A 22,366-nucleotide genomic window follows, 5' to 3' on the forward strand; every position below is an offset into this window, starting at 1 on the left:
CCTGTAGCAAAAAAATTGCCCTGGACTTAGCCAAAAGGCCTAGCCCTAAAAGGCGCAGTGCAGAAAAAATGTTTGGAACGGTGACCATTTGTACTTGTCACACTTGGGATCTCACCCCCATGTGCTACTAAGAGTACCACTGAGGCGACCACTCACAGGGGGCACTGCTTCGCAGACTCTCTGCCTTCCCGGCCCCTGGCCAGACAAAGTAGACCCATTCAAATCAGGAGGAACTGGGACCCTCCAGTTTTCCCGGGGGAATTACTCCCGGGGCCCAACAGCCTGTGGGTGCCTTGGTTTCTCTTTCAGCCAGTACTAACCTTCAGAGCCCCCATAGTACCAGCACGGATACTATACAGCCAGCCATCCTCACCTAAAGGCAAGAATGATGGTGGAGCACTCCTACTGGACACTGATAAGAACAGATACTACACTTGACCTTAGTGAAAAGGCCGAGAAGCGATGGGACAGACTTCTGTAATTGCCTGTCACACTGGTCACATGATAGGGCACCCATCCAGATGACTCCCAATCTACGATAGCTTGGTCACTGAGCTGGGAGTTCACAGTGAGCACACCCTTAGAACAGAAACCTTGACCGTCCATGGACCGTCCATGGATGATATACATTACAAGGGCAACAAGAGGTTACAAACTGGTTTGAAAAAGTGTATTGTGGGATATGGAAAAAGGCCAAATAATGCAGGAAAATTACCAGCTATAAATAGGAAGTAATGACAGCAAGAAAGGGGAAAGCAAGGGCAAACAGCATTGCAGAGATCTATGAGGTAAGACTGTGCTGCGCATATGAGGCAGCCTCAAGCAGCATGTTTTCGAAACAATAAATAGACCTAATTTGAATGGAGACATGAGTGCATGCTTCTTGAACAGGTCATTTGGAATGCTGCCCGATGAGAGAATCCCTCCCAGGCTTGGCTTCCCACTGAAAAGAAGCCTTTTATTTTTATTACTGAATACAAGGCTTCCTCTGATTGGTCCAGGTGGAGATAGTGATGTCATCTGCCTACCTCTCCAACCTGACCAATCAGGGGAAGCCTTGTATTCACTGCTAAAAATATAAGGCTTCTGAATGGTGGAGAAGCACTCACTCCTCTCTTGAAAGCTGAAATAAACTGAAAGCAACACTCACCTCTTCACTCCCTGTTTAAATCCCTTGCTAGCTGTTGTCAGCTTCTCCCGGCCATTTCCGGGTGCCGGGTTTTCAGCCTCTGGATTGGCCAGTGGCGAAATGACATCATCCTGCACATGCACATGGGACTTCGTCATTCTGGCACAGCCGGAGTGTGCCGAGAATGCACAGCTCAGTGTGCATTCAGTAGAAGACTGTGATCAGGCAGGTAAGTGTTTGGTTTTGCAGAAGAGACATTGCATGTGTCTCTTCTGCAATAGGGAGCTGCCTGCTGGCAGTTTTTTGTTTGTTACCTTTAGTTCAGCTTTAATTCGAGACATCACCTGCATCCTGTCGAAACACAATGCCGCATACTGTTGGTCACATAGAAAAGCTTGCCATATACATTCCAATCTGACTGCACAGTCCACCAAGGTTAGGCTTAATAGTTTATTTTTCATTTACAGTGGTTTACTATCCATGCACATGATAGAAAATCAGCAAAATGCATAAATCATGAAATTCTTATTTCACTTTGAAGAGATCAAAATACGTTTATTTAAGCAGTTTACAGCTGGTCACTATGGACCAGCTATTATCAAGCAGCGTGTGCACACATTGTGTTCTATGTTGTAGAAATGGAGCATGAATGCTTAGGTCAACACAGGCTCTGCAGGAACAGTAGAGATGAATTAATTCTACACCGACCTGCGAGTGCTCATTGTCAACCACATATGGCCACAGTCATGAATCCCTAAAGCTGAAGGCTATGAAACAAAAACATTTTTGCAAGCAGGTGAGGCAGTAATCTACAGAAGGCTGTGAATCCTTTGAGTCCAGGCACTTGGAAGGTACCGGTATTTCATAATGACACTGGTGGGGAAAGGAAAAAAAACCTATATACATACACACACTCACACACACCAGCTTTTTTGTTAACTTACAAAGGTCATTCAAATTTCACATGTTAGAAGAGTAACTCTTCCTCTATAGTAACTCTTCTTCTATTCCATTGCAGGTAAATAATGGATTCCAAGGAGAAACAACATGCCATCATTGAGTTCCACTCGCTGATGATTCATGTCAGTGGTTGGAGTTGATGGTCTCCAACTGTGTGCTTTGTCTTCAAAGCTGGTTTCTCCTGCTTTACACTTCTTCATCCATCTGTGCACATGGCTCAATGATGTCATCTCCATCTGTAGCCTTCTGCATCCCTCTTTTGTCAAGAACTTAATGATGGCACATTGTTTCTGCTTGGAATCCACTATTTACCTGCAACGAATAAGAAGAGGAGCAACTATAGAGTAAGAGTTACTCTACTAACATGTTAACAGGTCAACACAGGCTCTGCAGGAACAGTACAGATGAATTAGTTCTACACCGATCTGCGAGCGCTCAGTGTCAACCACATATGGCCATAATCTAGAATCCCTAAAGCTGAAGGCTATGAAAAAAACAATTTTTTTTGCAAGCAGGTGAGGCAATAATCTACTGAAGGCTGTGAAGCCTTTGAGTCCAGGCACTTGGAATTTACCGGTATTTCATGACACTGGTGGGGAAAGGAAAAAAAACCTATATACATACACACACACCAGCTTTTTTATTAACTTACAAAGGTCGTTCAAATTTCACATGTTAGAAGAGTAACTCTTCCTCTATAGTAACTCTTCTTCTATTCCATTGCAGGTAAATAATGGATTCCAAGCAGAAACAACATGCCATCATTGAGTTCCACTCGCTGACGATTCATGTCAGTGGTTGGAGTTGATGGTCTCCAACTGTGTGCTTTGTCTTCAAAGCTGGTTTCTCCTTCTTTAAACTTCTTCATCCATCTGTGCACATGGCTCAATGATGTCATCTCCATCTGTAGCCTTCTGCATCCCTCCTTTGGCAAGAACTAAATGATGGCACGTTGCTTCTGCTTGGAATCCACTATTTACGTGCAATGAATAAGAAGAAGAGCAACTATAGAGTAAGAGTTACTCTACTAGCATGTGAAATTTGAATGACCTATATAAGTTAAAAAAAGGTGTGCTTACTTAGACGGGTGGCTAGGAGGTGGTAAAAATGTGCACTGCAATTTTACCGCCCCTGGGCCACTCACTCGAACTGTCACAATACAGCTGGACAGGGCTGTACACATGCCATGGGCACAATGCTTTGCTTTGCGGTCACAGCATTTTTAACTCAAGGTGCAGAGTTTGACAAGTGGCACCACCTGTCAAACTCACCCACTGAGTTTAATGGGGCCATGCCGCAACTACATGGAATGCACATCATTGCGGTGTGGTAGTGCGGCATTACAAGGTTGAATTAGGGAGTGCCTCCTTACCACTTTTCAAATGCCCTCTGCAAAGTGATCGAAATGCAAATAGCTCTTCAGAGGGCACCGCAAATGTGAAAGAGCCTTTAGTAAGCCAACCTTCAGACTCTGTGTCCCATCTCAAGGGGATAACTACAACTAAGAACACAGAAGAAGCTAAAATTCCAAATGCATTTTGTTTTAGGTGAACTTAAGCCAGCCGTACATGTATTGATATGCTGCCAGCTTAGCAGGGATCGGCCAAATTTTGATCCATGTATAGGCACCCTTGTTGTACACAAGCCAATATCTCAGTCGACTTGTGTACAAGCAGAGCTTTCCCAAACGATTAGTGCTACACTATTCATTGTGTTCTGCTGGCAGGGAAGGCTCCCCATAACTGAACACAATAGGGCTGCAGGAGGGATTCCTGAATATGTCGATGAGGGAATTGAGCAATTTTCTCACCTTCCACCAGTGGTGGAAGGAAAGAAAATTGCATAATCTATGGCAGCCTGCCTGACCCTTTAGTTAGGCAATGTACAAAGTTCTGTAGCTCACAGCAGCCAATCTGAAATCTTCTATTAGCTGATATACATTAAAGTGTTAAAAGCTGACTTTTGATTGGCTGCCATGGTTTGAACATCCCAGCTTTTTTCACAACGATGTTATATAACCTCTTGTTTTTGCTGTGTGGGTGACCCAGAACAAGCTCTCATTACAAGTAGAAATTAGATCAGTGGCACATCTTGTAAAAGCTTTTTAATCTAGTTACAGATTAGGTAGTACATATCCCATTTCAACCAAATGCACAAAATGTGCCAAAAGATCGTATATGTAATATGAATCTGAACTATAAAAAGAATGTCTACTAGTCTCAGCACTAGCCACCAGGGTTAGATTGGCTTGGAAAAGGCAGCATGTACTGCATTACATAATTGAGCTACTGCACACTGGCCAGGCTAGAAATACAGCACTGTATGGTCAAAGGTGTGCAGTCAAATCTGACAAAACATTCTGATTGGTGGGTGCGTACATCACTACAACTTGTAAATGATGCAGTCATGTTACATAAAAGGAACCTTGAAGGTCCTTGAGCCCCCATTCATGCATATACGCATTACTGCTTGTTGTTGCGCTTTCCGCATAGGGCAGTGCATTCATTTCAATGGCTTCCCTACATATGACAAATATGGCAAATAAGTTCAGTCAGCTTTTTGAGCTTTGAGCATTTTTAGCTGGTTGTTTCTTTATGTGCAAAACTGCGCATTTTGTTTGCTGTGTTTGGGGTTCTATAAACAAAGAATGCACTAAACACGCTACACAAGTAGGAATCCAGTTTTAAAGTTGAAGTTTAATTTGCTTATAATTTCCCTTTACTAGTCCTTCATTTTCCCCCTCATCAACATCCCTTACATCCCCCTACATCCCCATCCCATGACATACCTTATTTTAGACCCAGTGATGTCATCATAGGGTCTCTGTACTTCTCTATGCAATGCAGGCAGATCATGGCTGGTGGGAGGTCCTGATGACAGGGTGTTGTGTATAGCTTCCTGAAATCATCACAGCACCCTGCCTCAGTACTCCTCTCAAGAGCCTTAAGCCCTGATGAAAGCAGTGGGCTGGCATTTGGGATTGGTTATGCAAATATCAAAATGCCTTCTTAGGCAGTTGTCAGTCTGGAGCAGCCTCTCTCAACCAGGGTGCCCAGGCACCCTGGGGTGCCTTGATGTTTCTTTAGGGGTGCCTTGGCAAAGTATCTAAAAATTTCCTAAAGCTTGTATACAAGCCAGCGGGTGGAACAAGTCTGCCTTTTAGTTACAAAAAGCCACAGGTTTTCATTGTGCACCATGACAACCTTCTAGCCGCTGGCATCCTGACAACCAATGACATCATCAATTGATAAGGAGGTTGTTAGCTGCTTGCACAGCATCCTAGTTTGACCTTCCCCTGCCCCTCTCCATCAGTGCTGGGGTCACATTAGCTCAGTGATGGAGAAAAACTGAGGGAGAAGAGAAACAATGGAATACTAGTCAGTACCAGTGTGCAAACGTGTATTGGCTTTGGAAGAATAAATCACCTCCAATGTTGGGTGTCCTATGTGTGTGGATGTTGCTGCATTATATAAAACTATTAGAATCGATTTTCACATTTTAGAATGGGGTGGCTCAAGACTATAAATCATTTTAAAGGGTTCCTCGGGACTGTCCATAATTTTAAAGGGTGCTTTGACTAAAAAAAAGGTTGAGAAACAGTGGTCTGGAGGAGTTGGCATTACTAAGCAGGCTGTATTTGCATGCAGGCCTTCCCAAGTAACATGTATATGTGATGATGAGCCTCCATGATTGAAAGAACTGAAATCCAGTGAATAAAAGGGGTGGGCCACAGATAATCAAGCTGGGAGGAAAGTCCTCCAGCCAAAAAATCAGTAAGGGTCTTTCTGACTTGTTGCAGCTTCTAATGCACACTGTTAGAAGCTTACAGTGTGCAGTGAAATAAGAGCAAGCAAGTGCAGGAGAAGAGCCTGTACCGCTGTGCAAAACTGAAGGGAAGGCTGGAGCTCAGGGACAGATTTGTACTTTTGGTAATCTCCATGAAGTGGTGTACACACTCGAAACTAACACCAGTTGCACTAAAGAGTGAAACATACAAAGTGCACAGGGTGTATACATGGTCCTCCTCGAAGAGAAAGAACCCTGGCCTCCAAGGTCCTGGCCTCAAGACTCCTGACGGACTGACCAGACAGACCCCATTGCCAAGGCAAGGTCCGCCCAGGGGAGGACTGACCATTTGGAAACTCGGGCACTGCCCGAGGGCCCTGGGTCAGTAGGGGGCCCCATGAGATGCCCCTGGTAATTTTTCATAAGCTTTTTTGAGTTTGGGCAAGGACACAGGGGCCCCATGATCCCCTATTGCCCAGGGGCCCCATGAGTTGTCAGTTCGCCCCTGGTATTAACGCTCCGAAAAAGCCTTGCAACCACGTCGCAACCGCACCGCAAAGGCAAGCCAGGCGTTTGAGGAGCTAGGTGGGGCTCACCCGAAGGGAAACTCCAGAGAAGGGGGAAAACATGACCATAAGGCCATGTGCCCTCCCCCCAAGGCTTTCAGGGCTAGTCCGAAGACCTACACTCTACTAATTAGACGTGAGTAAAGAACCATCATACTGTGCAAAAAAGTGCCAAACAAATAAGTGCATTGGAGGCTGCCAAAGAGCAAGACAGTGGCAGGCCTTCTGGATGGTATTGAAATTCCTACAGTCCTAGCCAAAAGGCCCAGCCCAGGAGGCAGGTGTGGAAAAAAGCATACTGTGACCATGGTGCCATATTAAAAACCCCACAGAGTTACTCCACAGTGAATTTTTCTGGCATCCCTCTTCAATAAGGACAGGTAAGTATCCTCTTAGCAACCATGCTGCCAATTTTGACAAACTGGTAATGGCAGAATCGCTACAAGCAGAGGGACCTAGGACAGGCTGATAGCTAAAAGACAACTTTAGCACAACTAAATGCAATGAAGTTGAAATCTTTGTATCCGCAAATGTGCCACATTGTATGTACAGTTGCAAGAAAAAGTATGTGAACCCCTTGGGATTACATGGATTTTTGCATGAATTGGGCATAAAATGTGCTCTGAATGTCATCTAAGTCACAACAATAGAAGAACACAGTCTGCTAAACATAATACTACACAAACATTAGATGTTGCCATGGTCTAATTGCACATAACATGTAAACATTCACGGTGCAGGGAGGAAAAAGTATGTGAACCTTTGGACTTAATAACTGGTTGACCCTCCTTTGGCAGCAATAACCTCAACCAAACGTTTCCTGTAGTTGCAGATCAGACCTGCACAATGATCTGGAGTAATTTTGGACCACTCCTCTTCACAAAACTGTTTCAGTGTAGCAATATTCTTGGGATGTCTGGTGTGAATCGCTGAATGTCTCTGACTGAATTCTGAACACATTTTTAATAACATGGAAGGAAACTAAATCTACAATGACATATTTCTACTGATCACATCTCAACTACCTGAACCTTACATTTATGTTACACACCCTCTAACAAGAAGTTGGATCACAGCAGCAAAAAACTCAATTTGGAGACCTTAAAAGGTCTTTTTGAGTTAAGATTGCATATTTTAATAGAATTTGTTTTTAAACCAGAGTTTAGTGTCACTTTAACCCCTTCTCGGCGCTGCCTCCTAGCCCTTTAAGAGGTTCTAAAGGCCAGAAGGTGGAGGCAGGTATTCCCATCATGTGACCGCTGTGATTGGCAGTCACAGCAGTCACATGATCAGAAAACTCCCAATCGCAAGCATGCATTGGGAGCTTTCTGGTATGAGCCACTAACTATGCTGGGAGCGCACAGGGCGTGTGCTTTCAGCACAGGAAAATATTTACATAGGACGCATATATGTGGCCTGTGGGGAGGAGCAGCGTGGTGCTGTGGCAGTGAATATACAGAATCTGGTTGCAGTAAACATGAAACTTGTATTGAGTAGAAAGCCAATGATATAAACAGTCTAGCAGGAGAGCACCGCCTGGGAAACAAACCACAGTTCAATGCAGTAGAAGAGGTGTGGCTATGGAGAGATGCCAACAGTGTCTGTTCCAGAGGGTGAAGTGAGCCATGCTGGTTCGATCCCAAGAGGAGAGGCTCTAGCCTGTTCCTACTTGTTCTGAACCTTTCCCTAACAAGCAGGGCTAGCCACAATGCATTTCAAAACTCAGAGGCAGGCAACCGGAACTCTGCTCCATTGACCCAGGAAAACATAGAAAAACCATGTTTCTCTTGGACTTCCTCTCCAGGCTGTGGTACCACTCAATTGAGCGCCACCTACAGTGGAGAAATCAGACTGCACCTGCCTATAGGCCTCTCTGCATTAAAGCAGAGTTCCACCTAAAAGGGGAAGTTCCGCTTTAAAGATTGGTCCCTGGCTCCCCATTAAGGAATGGCACATTTGGGGAGCGGGTACCCGAAATTGACAGGTACCTGCTCCCACTTCCGCTGCATCCGCCTAGGCGATCGGAAGCGGAAGTTGTTCTCCTACCCTCCCTCCCCGTAGTTTTGTGGGACACGTGACAGGTCCCAGAAGACAACGGGGCCATTCAGGAAGCGAAGCGCTACTCGCGCATGCGCAGTAGGCACCCCTCTGTGAAGCTGCAAGCAGTCACAGCCAGGTGCCCACACAGAAGGTGCCGGCACCTGGAATACAGGACGGCCAGTGAAACAGGCTGTGGTGGGGGCACCGCGGGATCATTGACTTTAAAAGTCGGAAATGGTTTTTGTAGCTGCTGACTTTTATTTTTTTACAGAGTGAGTGGAACTCACCCACTGAGAGACCGCATATATGTATACCTCCGGCGGGAACTGGTTAAATAGTAGTTTCACTTTAAATTTTTACCCATAATACAACTGGTTAACTATAAACCATATAAATGCTGCGCTACATTCAAACTTATTTAAGTGAATGTGGAATCCAATAACTCAAATCAAAATAGTGACAATAATAATGAAAATAAATAATATGTGCTTAATGATAACAAAATTACCAAATAAACCACCCAAACTGATGAAAAAGCACAAACTTAAATCTATACGTATGTGCATAAGAAATACACATACATATATTACATCACATGTGCACAATGTGAAGTGAAATGATGACTAAATAATAAACGCAAACTCAAAGTCCAATAATGAAATGTTGAAGGTGAATGTTATTGGACTTTGAGTTTGCGTTTATTATTTAGTCATCATTTCACTTCACATTGTGCACGTGTGATGTAATATATGTATGTGTATTTCTTATGCACATACGTATAGATTTAAGTTTGTGCTTTTTCATCAGTTTGGGTGGTTTATTTGGTAATTTTGTTATCATTAAGCACATATTATTTATTTTCATTATTATTGTCACTATTTTGATTTGAGTTATTGGATTCCACATTCACTTAAATAAGTTTGAATGTAGCGCAGCATTTATATGGTTTATATTTACTTGATCACTGGTATATGATTTAATGCTAGCAGCTGTTTGGGGTTCATATATTAATTTAGTTTGTTTTAAACACACATTTGGAGCGCAGGAGGGTCACACCACTATTACAACTGGTTAACTGACTGCCCTCTTGCCTCTGAGTAACTACAGGTCCTAGCATGCCGAGACAGTATAACAAGGGTATGCTTGGCCTTGCAGACTCTAGGAAGTTGGAATCCTTCAGCCTGTCTTGGCTTCTGTTATATTACTACTCTTGGATTACTTACTCGTACATCACCTAACATAAATGTAAATTAGATCCTTTTACAGCCAGGTGTTCACACCCTCTATTAAATGCAATGTGTTTCTTCTCTTTTTACATACATGAGTGTGTGAGCATTGCGCAGTCTGCGCCCATATCCAGCTTTGTCCAGAATGTCTGTCCAGAATCCACCAGTCTGCTCCTGTATGTGATGCAAGCACAGAGCAGTGGAACAGTGGTGACTATAACATGCTGGAGAGGGAGGAGGGGTATCCATGGACAGAGATAAGTAGAAGGCATACAACATGAACTGATTTTCCCTAGCCTGATCTTATCAGGAATCAGAAGCAGCTGGGAGACATTCTGTTACATGCCAAACTTACAACCTGCTCTTGCTGTCAGTCACTTAACTGTGCTGTCCTGGAAAGGCAACACAAGGTCATCATCTGCTATGGGAACTCATACTGGTTCTGAAGAGCTTTGTGCAGCCCTACAGATATAGGTCAAGGAACAAGCAAGTTGGTATTCTTATCACTCACCTTGTTGTGTATCAAATATTCAAATCTATTATACTAACCAGAGTGCAAGGGCGGACTGGCAACTCATGGGGCTCCCGGGCAATAGGGAATCATAGAGCCCCTGTGTCCTTGCCCAAACTCAAAAAAGCCTATGAAAAAGGTACCTGAGGCATCTCATGGGGCCCCCTACTGACCCCGGGCCCTCGGGCAGTGCCTGAGTTTCCAAATGGTCAGTCCGCCCCTGCCAGAGTGTTTATGTATAATGTCTGTATTGTACCACAGGGTGCCCATAAATCAGACATCATATGGAGGACCAGGGGCCAGACTAAGTGACGCTCCTATCCGAATCATCAACCAGCTCGTCACCAACGCATTTCCTCCACCCCTGTCCTCCTCTACAGTCACTGGATGCTAGGACCACGGGATCCTAACAACCAACAATGTCTTGTGTGTGCCCCATGCCCAGCATCACAAGAGGTCCACACAGCATTGGAAAGTGGGGTTTCTTCAGGGGTACCTTGGCAAAATGTCTAAAAATTGCCCAAAACTTGTATACAAGCCAGTGGGTGGAACAACCCTGCCTTTTAGTTACATAAAGCCACAGTTTTTCATTGTGCACCATTACGACCTTCTAGCCGCCAGAATCCCGACAAACAATGACATCATCAGTTGATAAGGTGGATGTCAGCTGCCTGTACAGCGTCCTTTTTTTACCCTCCCCTGCCCCTCTCTGTCAGTGCGGGGGCCACATTAGTCAGTGATGAATAAAAAATGAGGGAGAAAAGAAAGAGGTTTGTTAACATTTTGGATTGACCGAGAGCACTGAAGGTGTTCAATAGTGAAATGAATCCTCAAAAATACAACTTGCCTAATAATTGTGCACACAGTGTATAATTAAAAGCAAATATCATATAATATGAATATATGCTCACACAGAAATTAAAGCCGATAAATCAGCAATAAAGGGGTAAATATTAACAGCAAGGAATGCCTGTTGCTAAGTTTAAAAGAGGTTGCGTGATAGATCAGTGTGTCTGTAAAGCTGTGCTAGGAGCAAGCAAATGTGATGCAAATCACAAGACAGGTTATCAAAGATGAAAACTGTTTCCAGGATCAGACATTGGTTTCTTCCAGGTAATTTGTGTCATTGAAATGGTCTACCACTGGAATGAACAAATGTACTGTATGAAACACAAAGGTTCTGCCTGTTAGATTCCAGTTGTTCACCCTTAAATGAGATGAACATCTACATCAGGGGTAGGCAACCTCTCAGAGGTTGAGATCTACATGGACAACATGGAGGAAATCAAAGATCTCAGGTAAGGGGGAGGGGGGTAAGCCCTTTTTAAAACAAAAGACTATCAAGCCCACAATAAAAACACAGCATAGTGTCCTGTCCCCCCTCCCACCACAGTACTGTCCTCTGCTCCCCTTCAAATAATCCCCCCCACAGTAGTGTTCTCTGCCCCCTTCATTCAGTAGTGTCTTCTTCCTCTGCATACCAGTGTCCTGCTCCATTCACATAGCCCCCCACACTGTAATGTCCTATGCTCCCTCCTGCCTCACAGTACTGTCTTCTGTCCTCTTCACATCAACCCCCCACTGTAGTGCCCTTTGCCCCCCCATAGCAGTTTCCTCTGTCCCCCTTCACATCACCTCCACTGTATTGTCCTCTGCCCCCCATAACAGTATCCTGTGCCCTCCCAAAGCGGTGTCCTGTGCACCCCCTCATCCCCTCCCTCCTGTAGTGTCCTCTGCCCCCCTTTACACCCACCCCCATGTATTGTCCTCTGACCCTACAAAGCATTGTCCTGTGCACCCCCCTAAAGTAGTGTCCTCTGCCCCCCTTTCACAGCACCCGATCACCCCCCCAACTGTAGTGTCCTCTTCCCTTCTGTCCCCGTCACATCACATTACCCTCCACTATAGTGTCTGTAGTTTTCTCTGCCCCCCCCTCCCCACATACACACACAATATGTGAAGAGCAAGAGGTGTCACAGAACTGGAAGTAGAGTGGGAGAGGGAGCTGCCAGAGTTAAAGCGGAGCTCCACCCAAAAGGGAAGTTCCGCTTTAAGGCTTTGTCCCCTGATCCCCGTTAAGGATTGGCACCTTGGAGGGAAGGGGGTAATTGAATTTGACAGGTACCCGCTCCCACTTTTGCTGCGATCACCTAGGTGATCAGAAGCAGAGGTTGTCCTCCCCCCCTCCATCCTCCCACCACGTAGTCTTCTGGGACACGTGACAGGTCCCAGAAGACTACGGGACCATTCATGAAGAGCAGCGCTACTCGCACATGCGCAATGGGCACCCAGCTGTGAAGCCACAAGCTGTTCAAGGGCATTTGTGGGGTAATAGAGACAGCTCAACCAGTAAAGAGACAGCCCGTCAAGCAAAGAGACAGCCCGTCTATCAAAGAAAAAGCCCATTCAGCAAAGAGACAGCCCCAGCCAGCAAAGAGACAGCCTGTCCAGCAAAGAGACAGCCCATCCAGCAGAGACAGCTCAACCAGTAAAGAGACAGCCCATCCAGCAAAGAGATAACCCATCAAACAAAGAGACAACCATTCAGCAAAGAGACATCCTGCCCATCCAGCAAAGGGACAGCCCATTCAGCAAAGAGACAGCCCGTCCAGTAAAGAGACAGCCCATCCAGCAAAGAGACAGCCTGTCCATCAAAGAGACAGCCGGTCCAGCAAATAGACAGCCGGTCCAGCAAAGAGACAGGCCCATCCAGCAAAGAGACAGCCCATCCAGCAAAGAGACAGCTCACCCAGCAAAGAGACAGCCTGTCCAGCAAAGAAACAGCCCATCCAGGAAAGCGACAGCTCACCCAGGAAAGAGACAGCCCAATCCACCGCCGAGCTGTAACAGTGTGTCGGTGGATGAAGGAGGCCGCCGTTGTCCCTTCAGTGCGGCTGTGTGCAGTGGCCAGTCGAGGCCCTCGGCAGCGCTTCCTGCCTGTTGCTGGAGCCGTCACTGCTGCTCCTCCTGTCAGCCCTGCTTTGGGCATAGCCGCACAGTGGGAGGTGAGCGGTGCCCGTGGTCTGTGTTAGCTCTGTTCAGGCCACGGTCGCCACTTACCTCCTGCTGTCATCAACAGGCTGTTCTTCTTCAACCCGGCGGCCCCGGCCCGCTGGGAAAATGCCGGGTGTGCCCTATGACCAGTCTGGGCCTGTACTCAACTGTACCCTCTGTTTAGATCCCTACAGCATAAAAGCTAATCCATCTGTAGTCCATGATAAGAAGAAGGAGCACTCTATCATTTAACACGGGAAGTGTGCAGAGGACACAGGACAGCTCTGAATTTCTGACAGGACCAACAGGTATTTTTTGCAATTATCAATCAAATACAACAATTTGCTTTCAATAGTATTTTGAACAGACTAAATGGGAGCAAATAAGAGAAATGTATTGTTAGGTTTACATACACTTGATTTATTGAAAGACTGTTACCTGGGTAATCCTAAATAATTAGATTATAACATTTAAAAAAATATCTAAGGAGTTTCCATTTAAACTGTGCCAGGAATTCGTGTTCTGCTGATATTAATGCTGCTTGGTGTGCATCTCTGTCTGCTATAAAACCTTTGTCTTCCAACAGTATACTTGACGAAAGGGGCCACCATAACACCAGCATCTGGAGCTTCAGCTCAAGTTACAGTATTTGGGGCAACTGCAGAGGTGAATTCCTCTCTTGGTTAGGTTACTACTATTACTTTACTACCATAAAGGGTTAAAAGCATTTGGGCCATTTCCGCTTAAACTGGAAATCTAGTAACGCAACCTGCTCAGCAAAAGAACAGGTTTTACACCAATATCATCATGCATTACCAAATGCTCTGATCACTTACAAGCAAATCCAACACTGAAAGGACCACCAAAGAGGATCAAAGGTATCCATGGACACTTTCATCCCCCACTCATATTTGAATGTTTTCAGGTGATTTTCAAGCATTTTTTTGCACCCTTGTACATAAAATTTATTTATTTATTTATTTATTTATCGTGTTTATATAGCGCCAAAGGGTTTGCTCAGCGCTGTACAATGGGGGGGGACAATACATGAAACAGAACAGTAACATCAAACAGTACACAAGGGGTTAGAGGGCCCTACTCTTTCGAGCTTACAATCTAGGAGGGAGGGGGTAGAGGCACCGGAGGAAGCGGCTGTGGGGGATGAAGTGGTAGGAGGAGGGAAGGGCAGCGGCTGTTAGGTGAGGGTGGGGTAGGCTTCCCTGAAGAGGTGGGTTTTCAGGGAGCGCCTGAAGGTGAGGAGGGACGGTGACAGTCTGATGGATTGGGGTAGTGAGTTCCAGAGGATGGGGGAGGACCTGGAGAAGTCTTGCAGTCGTGCGTGGGAGGAGGAGACCAGGGAGCAAGATAGAAGAAGGTCCTGTGAAGAGCGAAGGGTACGGGTAGGGTGGTACCTGGGGATCAGATCGGTGAGGTAGTTAGGGGCAGTGTTGTGAATGGCCTTATAGGTCAGGGTGAGCAATTTGAATTTAATGCGTTGGGCAATGGGGAGCCAGTGGAGGGAGAGGCAGAGGGGGGTGGCAGAGGTGGAGCGGCTGGTGAGGTGGATGAGTCTGGCCGCTGAGTTCAGGATGGTCTGAAGCGGGGAGAGCCTGCACTGGGGTAGGCCGGTGAGGAGGGAGTTGCAGTAGTCCAGGCGTGAGATAATCAGGGAGTGTACTAGTAGTTTAGTGGTGTCTGGGGTAAGGAAGGAACGTATCCTGGCGATGTTCCGGAGGTGGAGCCTGCATGTGTTTGTGAGAGATTTGATATGAGGTTGAAAGGAAAGGTTTGAGTCCAGAATGACGCCAAGGACCTTGGCTTGCTGGGCGGGATTGATGGTGGTGTTGTTGGTAGTGATGGAAAGGATGGGGGGGGGGGCGCGGGCTGGGGGGAAGATGAGAAGCTCGGTTTTGGAGAGGTTGAGTTTGAGGAAATTGAGCGACATCCAGTCAGAGATGTCGTTTAGGAGGTGAGTGATGCGGGCGGAGAATGAGGGGGTGAGGTGAGGGGTGGATAGGTAGATTTGAGTATCATCAGCATAGAGGTGGTAATTGAAGCCGTGGGAGTGTATGAGTTTGCCAAGGGAGGAGGTGTAGATGGAGAAGAGAAGGGGTCCAAGGACAGAGCCCTGGGGGACCCCAACAGAGAGGGGGAGAGAAGGGGAGGTGGCACCATTGTAGGTGACACTGAAGGAGCGTTGGGATAGATAGGACGAGAACCAGGAGAGAGCGGTGTCTCTGATGTCAAGGGAGAGTAGTTTATTAAGGAGGAGGGGGTGGTCGACTGTGTCAAAGGCCGCAGAGAGGTCTAGGAGGAGGAGGACAGAGTAGTCGCCTTTGGCTTTGGCGGTTAGTAGATCGTTGGTGATTTTGAGGAGGGCAGTTTCGGTGGAGTGTAGGGGACGGAAGCCGGACTGTAGTGGGTCAAGGAGGTTGTTGTCATCTAGGTGGGCGCTTAGGCGATCGAAGACCAAGCGCTCAAGGAGCTTGGAAGTGAGTGGCAGCAGGGAAATTGGTCTGAGGTTGTTGAGGTCAGTGGGGTCCAGAGAGGGCTTTTTGAGTATGGGGGTGATGTGCGCATGTTTTAGGGGGGAGGGGAATACGCCAGTAGAGAGGGAGAGATTAAAGATGTGGGTAAGGGAGCGGATGAGGGAAGAGGGGGGTGACCGGAGGAGTTGAGAGGGGATAGGGTCCAGGGGGCAGGTAGTGAGACGGGCTTCTGAGAAGACTCTGCTGACTTCCTCAGTGGTAGTAGGGCTGAAGGAGTGCAGTGATGGGGGGGTTACGGTAGGCAGGGCCTTGGGTGTGGTGGGGGGCAGTGCCGTTGCGAGGTCAGAGGAGGGGAGAGATGAGGGGGTGATAGAAGGGGGGAGGCTAGATGGGGAGGTAGATTGCAAGTTGACTATGTCCTTGCGGATAGCGTCAATCTTGCTGTGGAGGTGAGTGGCAATCTCGTGGGCGGTAAGTGAGGTACTGAGTGGAGGAAGGGGGGGAGAGAGCAGGGAGTTGAAGGTGGAGAAGAGTCGGCGAGGGCAGGAGGAGAGGGTGTTAATCAGGTTAACAAAGTAGGCCTGCTTGGCGGCGTGGAGGGAGGAGGTGTAGGTGAGGAAGGCAGATTTGTAGAGGGAGAATGTATGAGGGGACCTGGTTTTGCGCCATAGTCTCTCCAGCGCACGACTGCGGCGTTTGAGGCGTTTAGTGTGGTCGTTCTGCCAGGGTTGGAGTGGTCTGGGTTTGATGTTGCGTGTGGTTAGGGGTGCCAGAGAGTCTAGTGTAGCTGATAGTGAGTCGTTGTACGTGGAGGTGGCTAGGTCAGGACATGACAGTGGAAGGATGCTGTCGTGTAGGCGGTCGGCAGCCGAGTGGAGGGGGGCCGGGTGCAGGTTGCGGAGGTTGCGGCTGGTGATGGTTTGGCGCACTGGGGGGGGGGAGTTGGGGGAAGGGGAGGTGGAGAACGTGAGGAGGTGGTGGTCGGAGAGAGGGAAGGGTGTGTTAGAGAACTGGTTGAGGGTACAGAGGTGGGAGAAGACGAGGTCCAGGGTGTTCCCATTGATGTGGGTGGAGGATTGGGTGTGTTGTGTGAGCGCGAAGGAGGAGGTTAGGTGGAGGAGTTGGGAGGTAGCTGGGGTGTTGTCATTGATGGGGATGTTGAAGTCCCCGAGGATGATGGTTGGTAGCTCAGAGGAGAGGAAGAAGGGAAGCCAGGCGGCGAAGTCATCCAGGAAGCGGGCTATGGATCCAGGGGGCCTGTAGATCACTGCGATCCTTAGGGGGGTGGGTGAGAAGAGCCGGATGCAGTGAGCTTCGAAGGAGGAGAAGGTTAGGGAGGGGGGGTTAGGGAGGACCTGGAAGGTGCTCAGCGGTGATAAGAGCAGGCCGACACCACCACCTTTGTGACCGCTCAGTCTTGGTGAATGGGACCAGATGAGACCTCCATGGGAGAGTGCCGCAGGGGAGGTAGTGTCAGTGGCCTGTATCCAGGTTTCGGTGATGGCTAGGAGGTTGAGGGAGCGGGAGATAAAGAGGTCATGGATGGCAGTTAGTTTGTTGCAAACCGAACGGGCGTTCAGAAGTGCAACCGAGAGAGGGGGGATGGATGCGGGGAGGAGGCGCACAGGTATGAGGTTGAGGGGGTTGCGGCGGCTGGCGGGGGCAGGGGGGTCCCTGGAGGGGGGGAGAGGTGGTGAGGGGCCAGGGTTCGGGGAGATGTCCCCAGCGGATAGGAGAAGGAGAAGGGTGAGGAGGGTGGCATGGGAATGGGAGGTGTAGGAGCGTGTGGGTCTGGTAGTGGTGGCACGTGGGTCGACCGGGGAGTGGAGTACCAGGAGGAGGTGGTGAGTGCCGTAGTGTGGAGAGGGCAGAAGTGAAGGGGCAATGTAGAGCTGTTTTGGGGGGGTGGGCGGGTAGAGGGAGGCGATTTTTGGGATGGAGGAGAGGAAGACGAGGAGGAGAAGTGCAGGTGTAGAGTAAAATCTTTGGGTATTGGAGCATTTCTAAAATGGTGCATCTGCCTTGAGCTGCAATAATACATATTGCCTTAAGTTGTGACGGAACATTCCTCCCTGACTCAGTGTCTGCATGTACAGCGAGCTATGGATAATAGCTACTATACAAAGGACAATTGTGCTGTTACTGGGTCTGGAAAAAAATGCCCTTTCTGTCCTCAAGCAAAAATCTTCATGTGCTAGGCTGATGATGAGAAATCAGATACACTATGCAGAATAAGAAAATGCCTTTCTAACAGAGGTTTCCCTATTCTCCATGCAGCACAGTACACAGTGACAACTCAGGGCTCAAAGAAAATGTGCCTTTGCAGGGAAGAATATACCATCACTACCCAGGGCAACATGCACCATCACAGGTCAGGGCAAAATGTATCATTACTACTCAGGGAAACATATGCCATCACTGTTCAGGGTGGAATGTGCCATTTATGCTGATAGAAAAGTCTGCTGTCACAGCTCAGGGAAGAAAGAGCCATCATTGCTCAAGGCAAAATGTACCATCAAAGCTCATGGTAGAATGTGCCATGGCTGTTCAGGGTGGAAGGTTCCATTGCAGCTCTGAGCAAATATGTGCCACTGCAGCTCGAGGAAGATGCACCATTACAGCTCAGGGGAGCATGTGCCATCACAGTGCAGGGCAGAATATTCCATAGTAGCTAAGAGTAGAATGTGCTTTTACTGCTCAGGGTAAAAAGGTGCCATCACTGCTCAGGGCAGAGTGTGCCTTTTCTGCTTGGGGTAGAATGCACAATTACTGCTCAGGATAGAATGCGCCATTATTGATTAGGGTAGAATGTGCCATTATTGATTAGGGTAGAATGTGCCATTATTGATTAGCGTAGAATGTGCCATTATTGATTAGGGTAGAATGTGCCATTATTGCTCAGGACAGAATGTGCCGTCACTGCTCAGAACGGAGTGTGCCATTACTGTTCAGGGTATAATGTGCCGTCACAGTTCAGGGCAGATTATGCCATAACTGCTTAGGGTGGAGTGTGCCATTACTGCTCATGGTAGAATGTGCCATCACAGCTCAGGGTAGAGTGTGCCATTGCTGTTCAGGTTAGACTGTGCTGTCACAGTTCAGGGTAGAGTATGCCATTACTGCTCATGGTAGAATGTGCCATCACAGCTCATGGCAGAGTGTGCCATTACTGCTTAGGATAGAATGTGCCATCACTGCTCAGAACGGAGTGTGCCATTACTGTTCAGGGTATAATGTGCCGTCACAGTTCAGGGCAGAATATGCCATAACTGCTCAGGGTAGAGTATGCCATTACTGCTCATGGTAGAATGTGCCATCAGAGCTCAGGGCAGAGTATGCCATTACTGCTCAGGGTAGAATATACCATCACAGCTTAGGCAGAATGTGCCATTACTGCTCATGGTAGAATGTGCTATCACAGCTCAGGGTAGAGTATGCCATTGCTGTTCAGGTTAGACTGTGCTGTCACAGTTCAGGGTAGAGTATGCCATTACTGCTCATGGTAGAATGTGCCATCACAGCTCAGGGCAGAGTGTGCCATTACTGCTCAGGGTAGAATGTGCCATCACAGCTCAGGCAGAATGTGCCATTACTGCTCAGGGTAGAATGTGCCATCACTGCTCAGGGCAGAGTATGCCATTACTGCTCAGGGTAGAATGTACCATCACAGCTTAGGCAGAATGTGCCATTACTGCTCAGGGTAGAATGTGCCATTATTGCTCAGGGTAGAATGTGCCATCACTGCTCAGGGCAGAGTATGCCATTACTGCTCAGGGTAGAGTGTGCCATTACTGCTCAGGGTAGAATGTGCCATCACTGCTCAGGGCAGAGTGTGCCATCACTGCTCAGGGCAGAGTGTGCCATCACTGCTCAGGGCAGAGTGTGCCATTACTGCTCAGGGCAGAGTGTGCCATTACTGCTCAGGGTAGAATGTGCCATCACAGGTCAGGGCAGAGTATGCCATCACTGTTCAGGGTAGAATGTGCGATCACTGCTCAGGGCAGAGTGTGCCATTACTGCTAAGGATAGAATGTACCATCACAGCTCAGGCAGAATGTGCCATTACTGTTCAGGGTAGAATGTGCGATCACTGCTCAGGGCAGAGTATGCCATTACTGCTCAGGACAGAGTGTGCCATTACTACTCAGGGTAGAATGTTCCATTACAGTTTAGGGCAGAGTGTGCCATTGCTGCTCAGGATACAGTGTGCCATCACAGCTCAGGATAGAGTGTGCCATTACAGCTCATGGTAGCATGTGCCATCACAGCTCAGGGTAGAATGTGCCATTACTGCTCAGGGAAGAGTGTGCCATCACAGCTCAGGGTAGAGCGTGCCATTCATGCTCATGCTAGTATGTGTGTTCACAGCTCAGGCAGAATGTGCCATTACAACTTAGGGTAGAATGTTCCATTTAGCTCAGGGCAGAGTATGCCATTACTGCTCAGGGTAGAATGTGCCATCACAGCTCAGGCAGAATGTGCCATCACTGTTCAGGGTAGAATGTGCCATCACAGCTCAGGCAGAATGTGCCATTACTGCTCAGGGTAGAATGTGCCATCACTGCTCAGGGTAGAATGTTCCATTACAACTCAAGGCAGAGTGTGCCATTACTGTTCAGGGTAGAATGTTCCATTACAACTCAGGGCAGAGTATGCCATTACTGCTCAGGGCAGAGTGTGCCATTATAGCTCAGGGCAGACTGTGCCATTACAGCTCAGGGCAGACTGTGCCATTACTGCTCAGGGTAGAATGTTCCATTACAACTCAGGGCAGAGTGTGCCATTACAGCTCAGGGCAGAGTGTGCCATTGCTGCTCAGGGTAGAATGTGTCATGGCAGCTCAGGGCAGTGTGCCATTACTGCTCATTTTATAGTTTGCATCTTTGCTCAGGGAAGAATGGGTCATCACTGCTAAGGGCAAAATGCACCATTACTGGTCATAGTGTATTATGTCATCACTGCTCAGGGAAGAATCAACCATCACAGATCAAGGTACATGTATCATAGCTGCTTAGAACAGAATGCACCATAACAGCATTGAATCGTCAAAGCTCTGCGTACAATGTACTGGTACTGCTCAGAATAAAATATCCCACCACTGTCCGGGTGACATGTACAATGTGTTGACCCTGCTCAGTGCAAGTAAATATCACAGGTCATCAATATAGTTGGTAGTGATGTAAGATACAATACTCACTCATTATACTGGAAGTCTGTTAACTCCATCAGATCTGTCACCCCTTCCTCCATCCTCCAGGAGTCTGTACAGAGAACATAACATGAGAAGAAGTCACCTACAAAAACATACAATGCATTAAGAAGCTCAGGCTGGCTCACATACTATACCTGAAGGTTCTGAAATGTCCAAGAAATTTGCTAGAGTTGGTGGCCTTGTACGCAGAATTGAGTGCAGACAGTTGTTTGTGTTCAGTACTCCACAGATGCATACAGGTGTGTATGGGCAGCAGCAGAATGACAGGTGGATTGGGTCTAGTGTTGTATACAGCCCCCGTCCTCCTCCTCCCCAAACGTCATGCAGGTGCAAATCACTCACATTGGCCAATGAATGTGGAGGGCGTGAACAACCCGTATAGCTAACCTGATCTGCAACAATCTCAGACATGCAGGTGAGGACGGCATGTCTCCAATCAGCTTTTTTTTTTAGCCCCATCAACTCCAATGTGACATTTTGACATGTGTGTTATTAAAAAATTACTACCTTGTGAGCAGTAAAATATTACAAGCAAAGGTTACTTTCTGTTCAATCCATACCAAACTATGAAGTCCACATACATTACACAATCACTCACTGCAACACAGTGATGAAGCCTACATCAAAACAGATCACTTTATTTACTTTTATTGTAATACACATTGATTGCACATCTATTGATTTTTACTACCGTGCCACCAAAATGACTCCTACCAAAACAGCATGTGCTGCCAGTGCTTACCTAACTACAATTGGGGGCAATTCAGAAGGCATTTGCAAAACATTTCTGGCAGTGTGCATGCTGTTGGAAGTCTTGCTCCAAATTCATGAAGACTGCAACTTTTATTTGTTATTACTGATGTGCAACAAACCCAGGTAAAGTGCTCCTATTATAAACAAGTGCAAAAATGCAATAAAAGTTCCAAAATGAAACAATTCTGTGAAAAAATTGAATCATGTGCAAAATCTGCAAAATATCAATCCACCATCTTCTCAATTTAGAAGTGTTCTCATGCTCTATGGTACTGATATTGAGTGTTCCCAAAATTACTCTCTAGTGGTCACACGCTCAGAAGATGTATTGGATCTTAAAATTATAAAAGGTCTAAAGCCAGCATCTGTAGAGTTCCAATCCATCTGAACTATCCCACCGGGAAGCCATCAAAAGCAGCAGTGGAGGCATTTCCTGCCCTGCAGCCACATATATACATGCCCCCTGAGTAAGGCTCCATGTACACTGCAGCTGATAAACTCACGTTTAGGAGTTTTTCTGCGTTTTTTCAGCAGCCCTTGAACTTTCCCTAATGTTTTCCTATGTGTCCATGTACACAGAGTCGTTTACAGGCAGTTGAGTTTACAGTCGTTTTTTTGAACGCACCAAACGTACATTCAGGAGTAGATTTTATCACCTTTTCAAACGGCAAATGTTTGTAAACGCGTGTAAACGCGGCTA

The 22,366-nt window shown here is 47.1% G+C and overlaps 1 protein-coding gene across 1 annotated transcript in view; it reads right to left on the bottom strand.

Moving 5' to 3' along the window:
* Positions 1–21,154, bottom strand: part of RHOBTB2 (Rho related BTB domain containing 2) — a 75,888-nt gene extending 54,734 nt beyond the window's left edge. The window contains exons 1-2 of the mRNA XM_089653402.1: positions 21,048–21,154; positions 20,899–20,962 (exon numbers count right to left, since the gene is read on the bottom strand). Of these exons, the coding sequence (XP_089509528.1) occupies positions 20,899–20,951 (53 nt within the window). The 5' untranslated portion in view covers positions 20,952–20,962; positions 21,048–21,154. The remainder of the gene's footprint in view (positions 1–20,898; positions 20,963–21,047) is intronic.
* Positions 21,155–22,366: the final 1,212 nt, after the last annotated feature.

The sequence above is a fragment of the Staurois parvus genome, unplaced genomic scaffold, assembly GCF_062004578.1.
Source record: "Staurois parvus isolate SC_StPar_1 unplaced genomic scaffold, SC_StPar_1.0 ptg000710l, whole genome shotgun sequence".
In the NCBI taxonomy this organism is placed as follows: Eukaryota; Metazoa; Chordata; class Amphibia; order Anura; family Ranidae; genus Staurois; species Staurois parvus.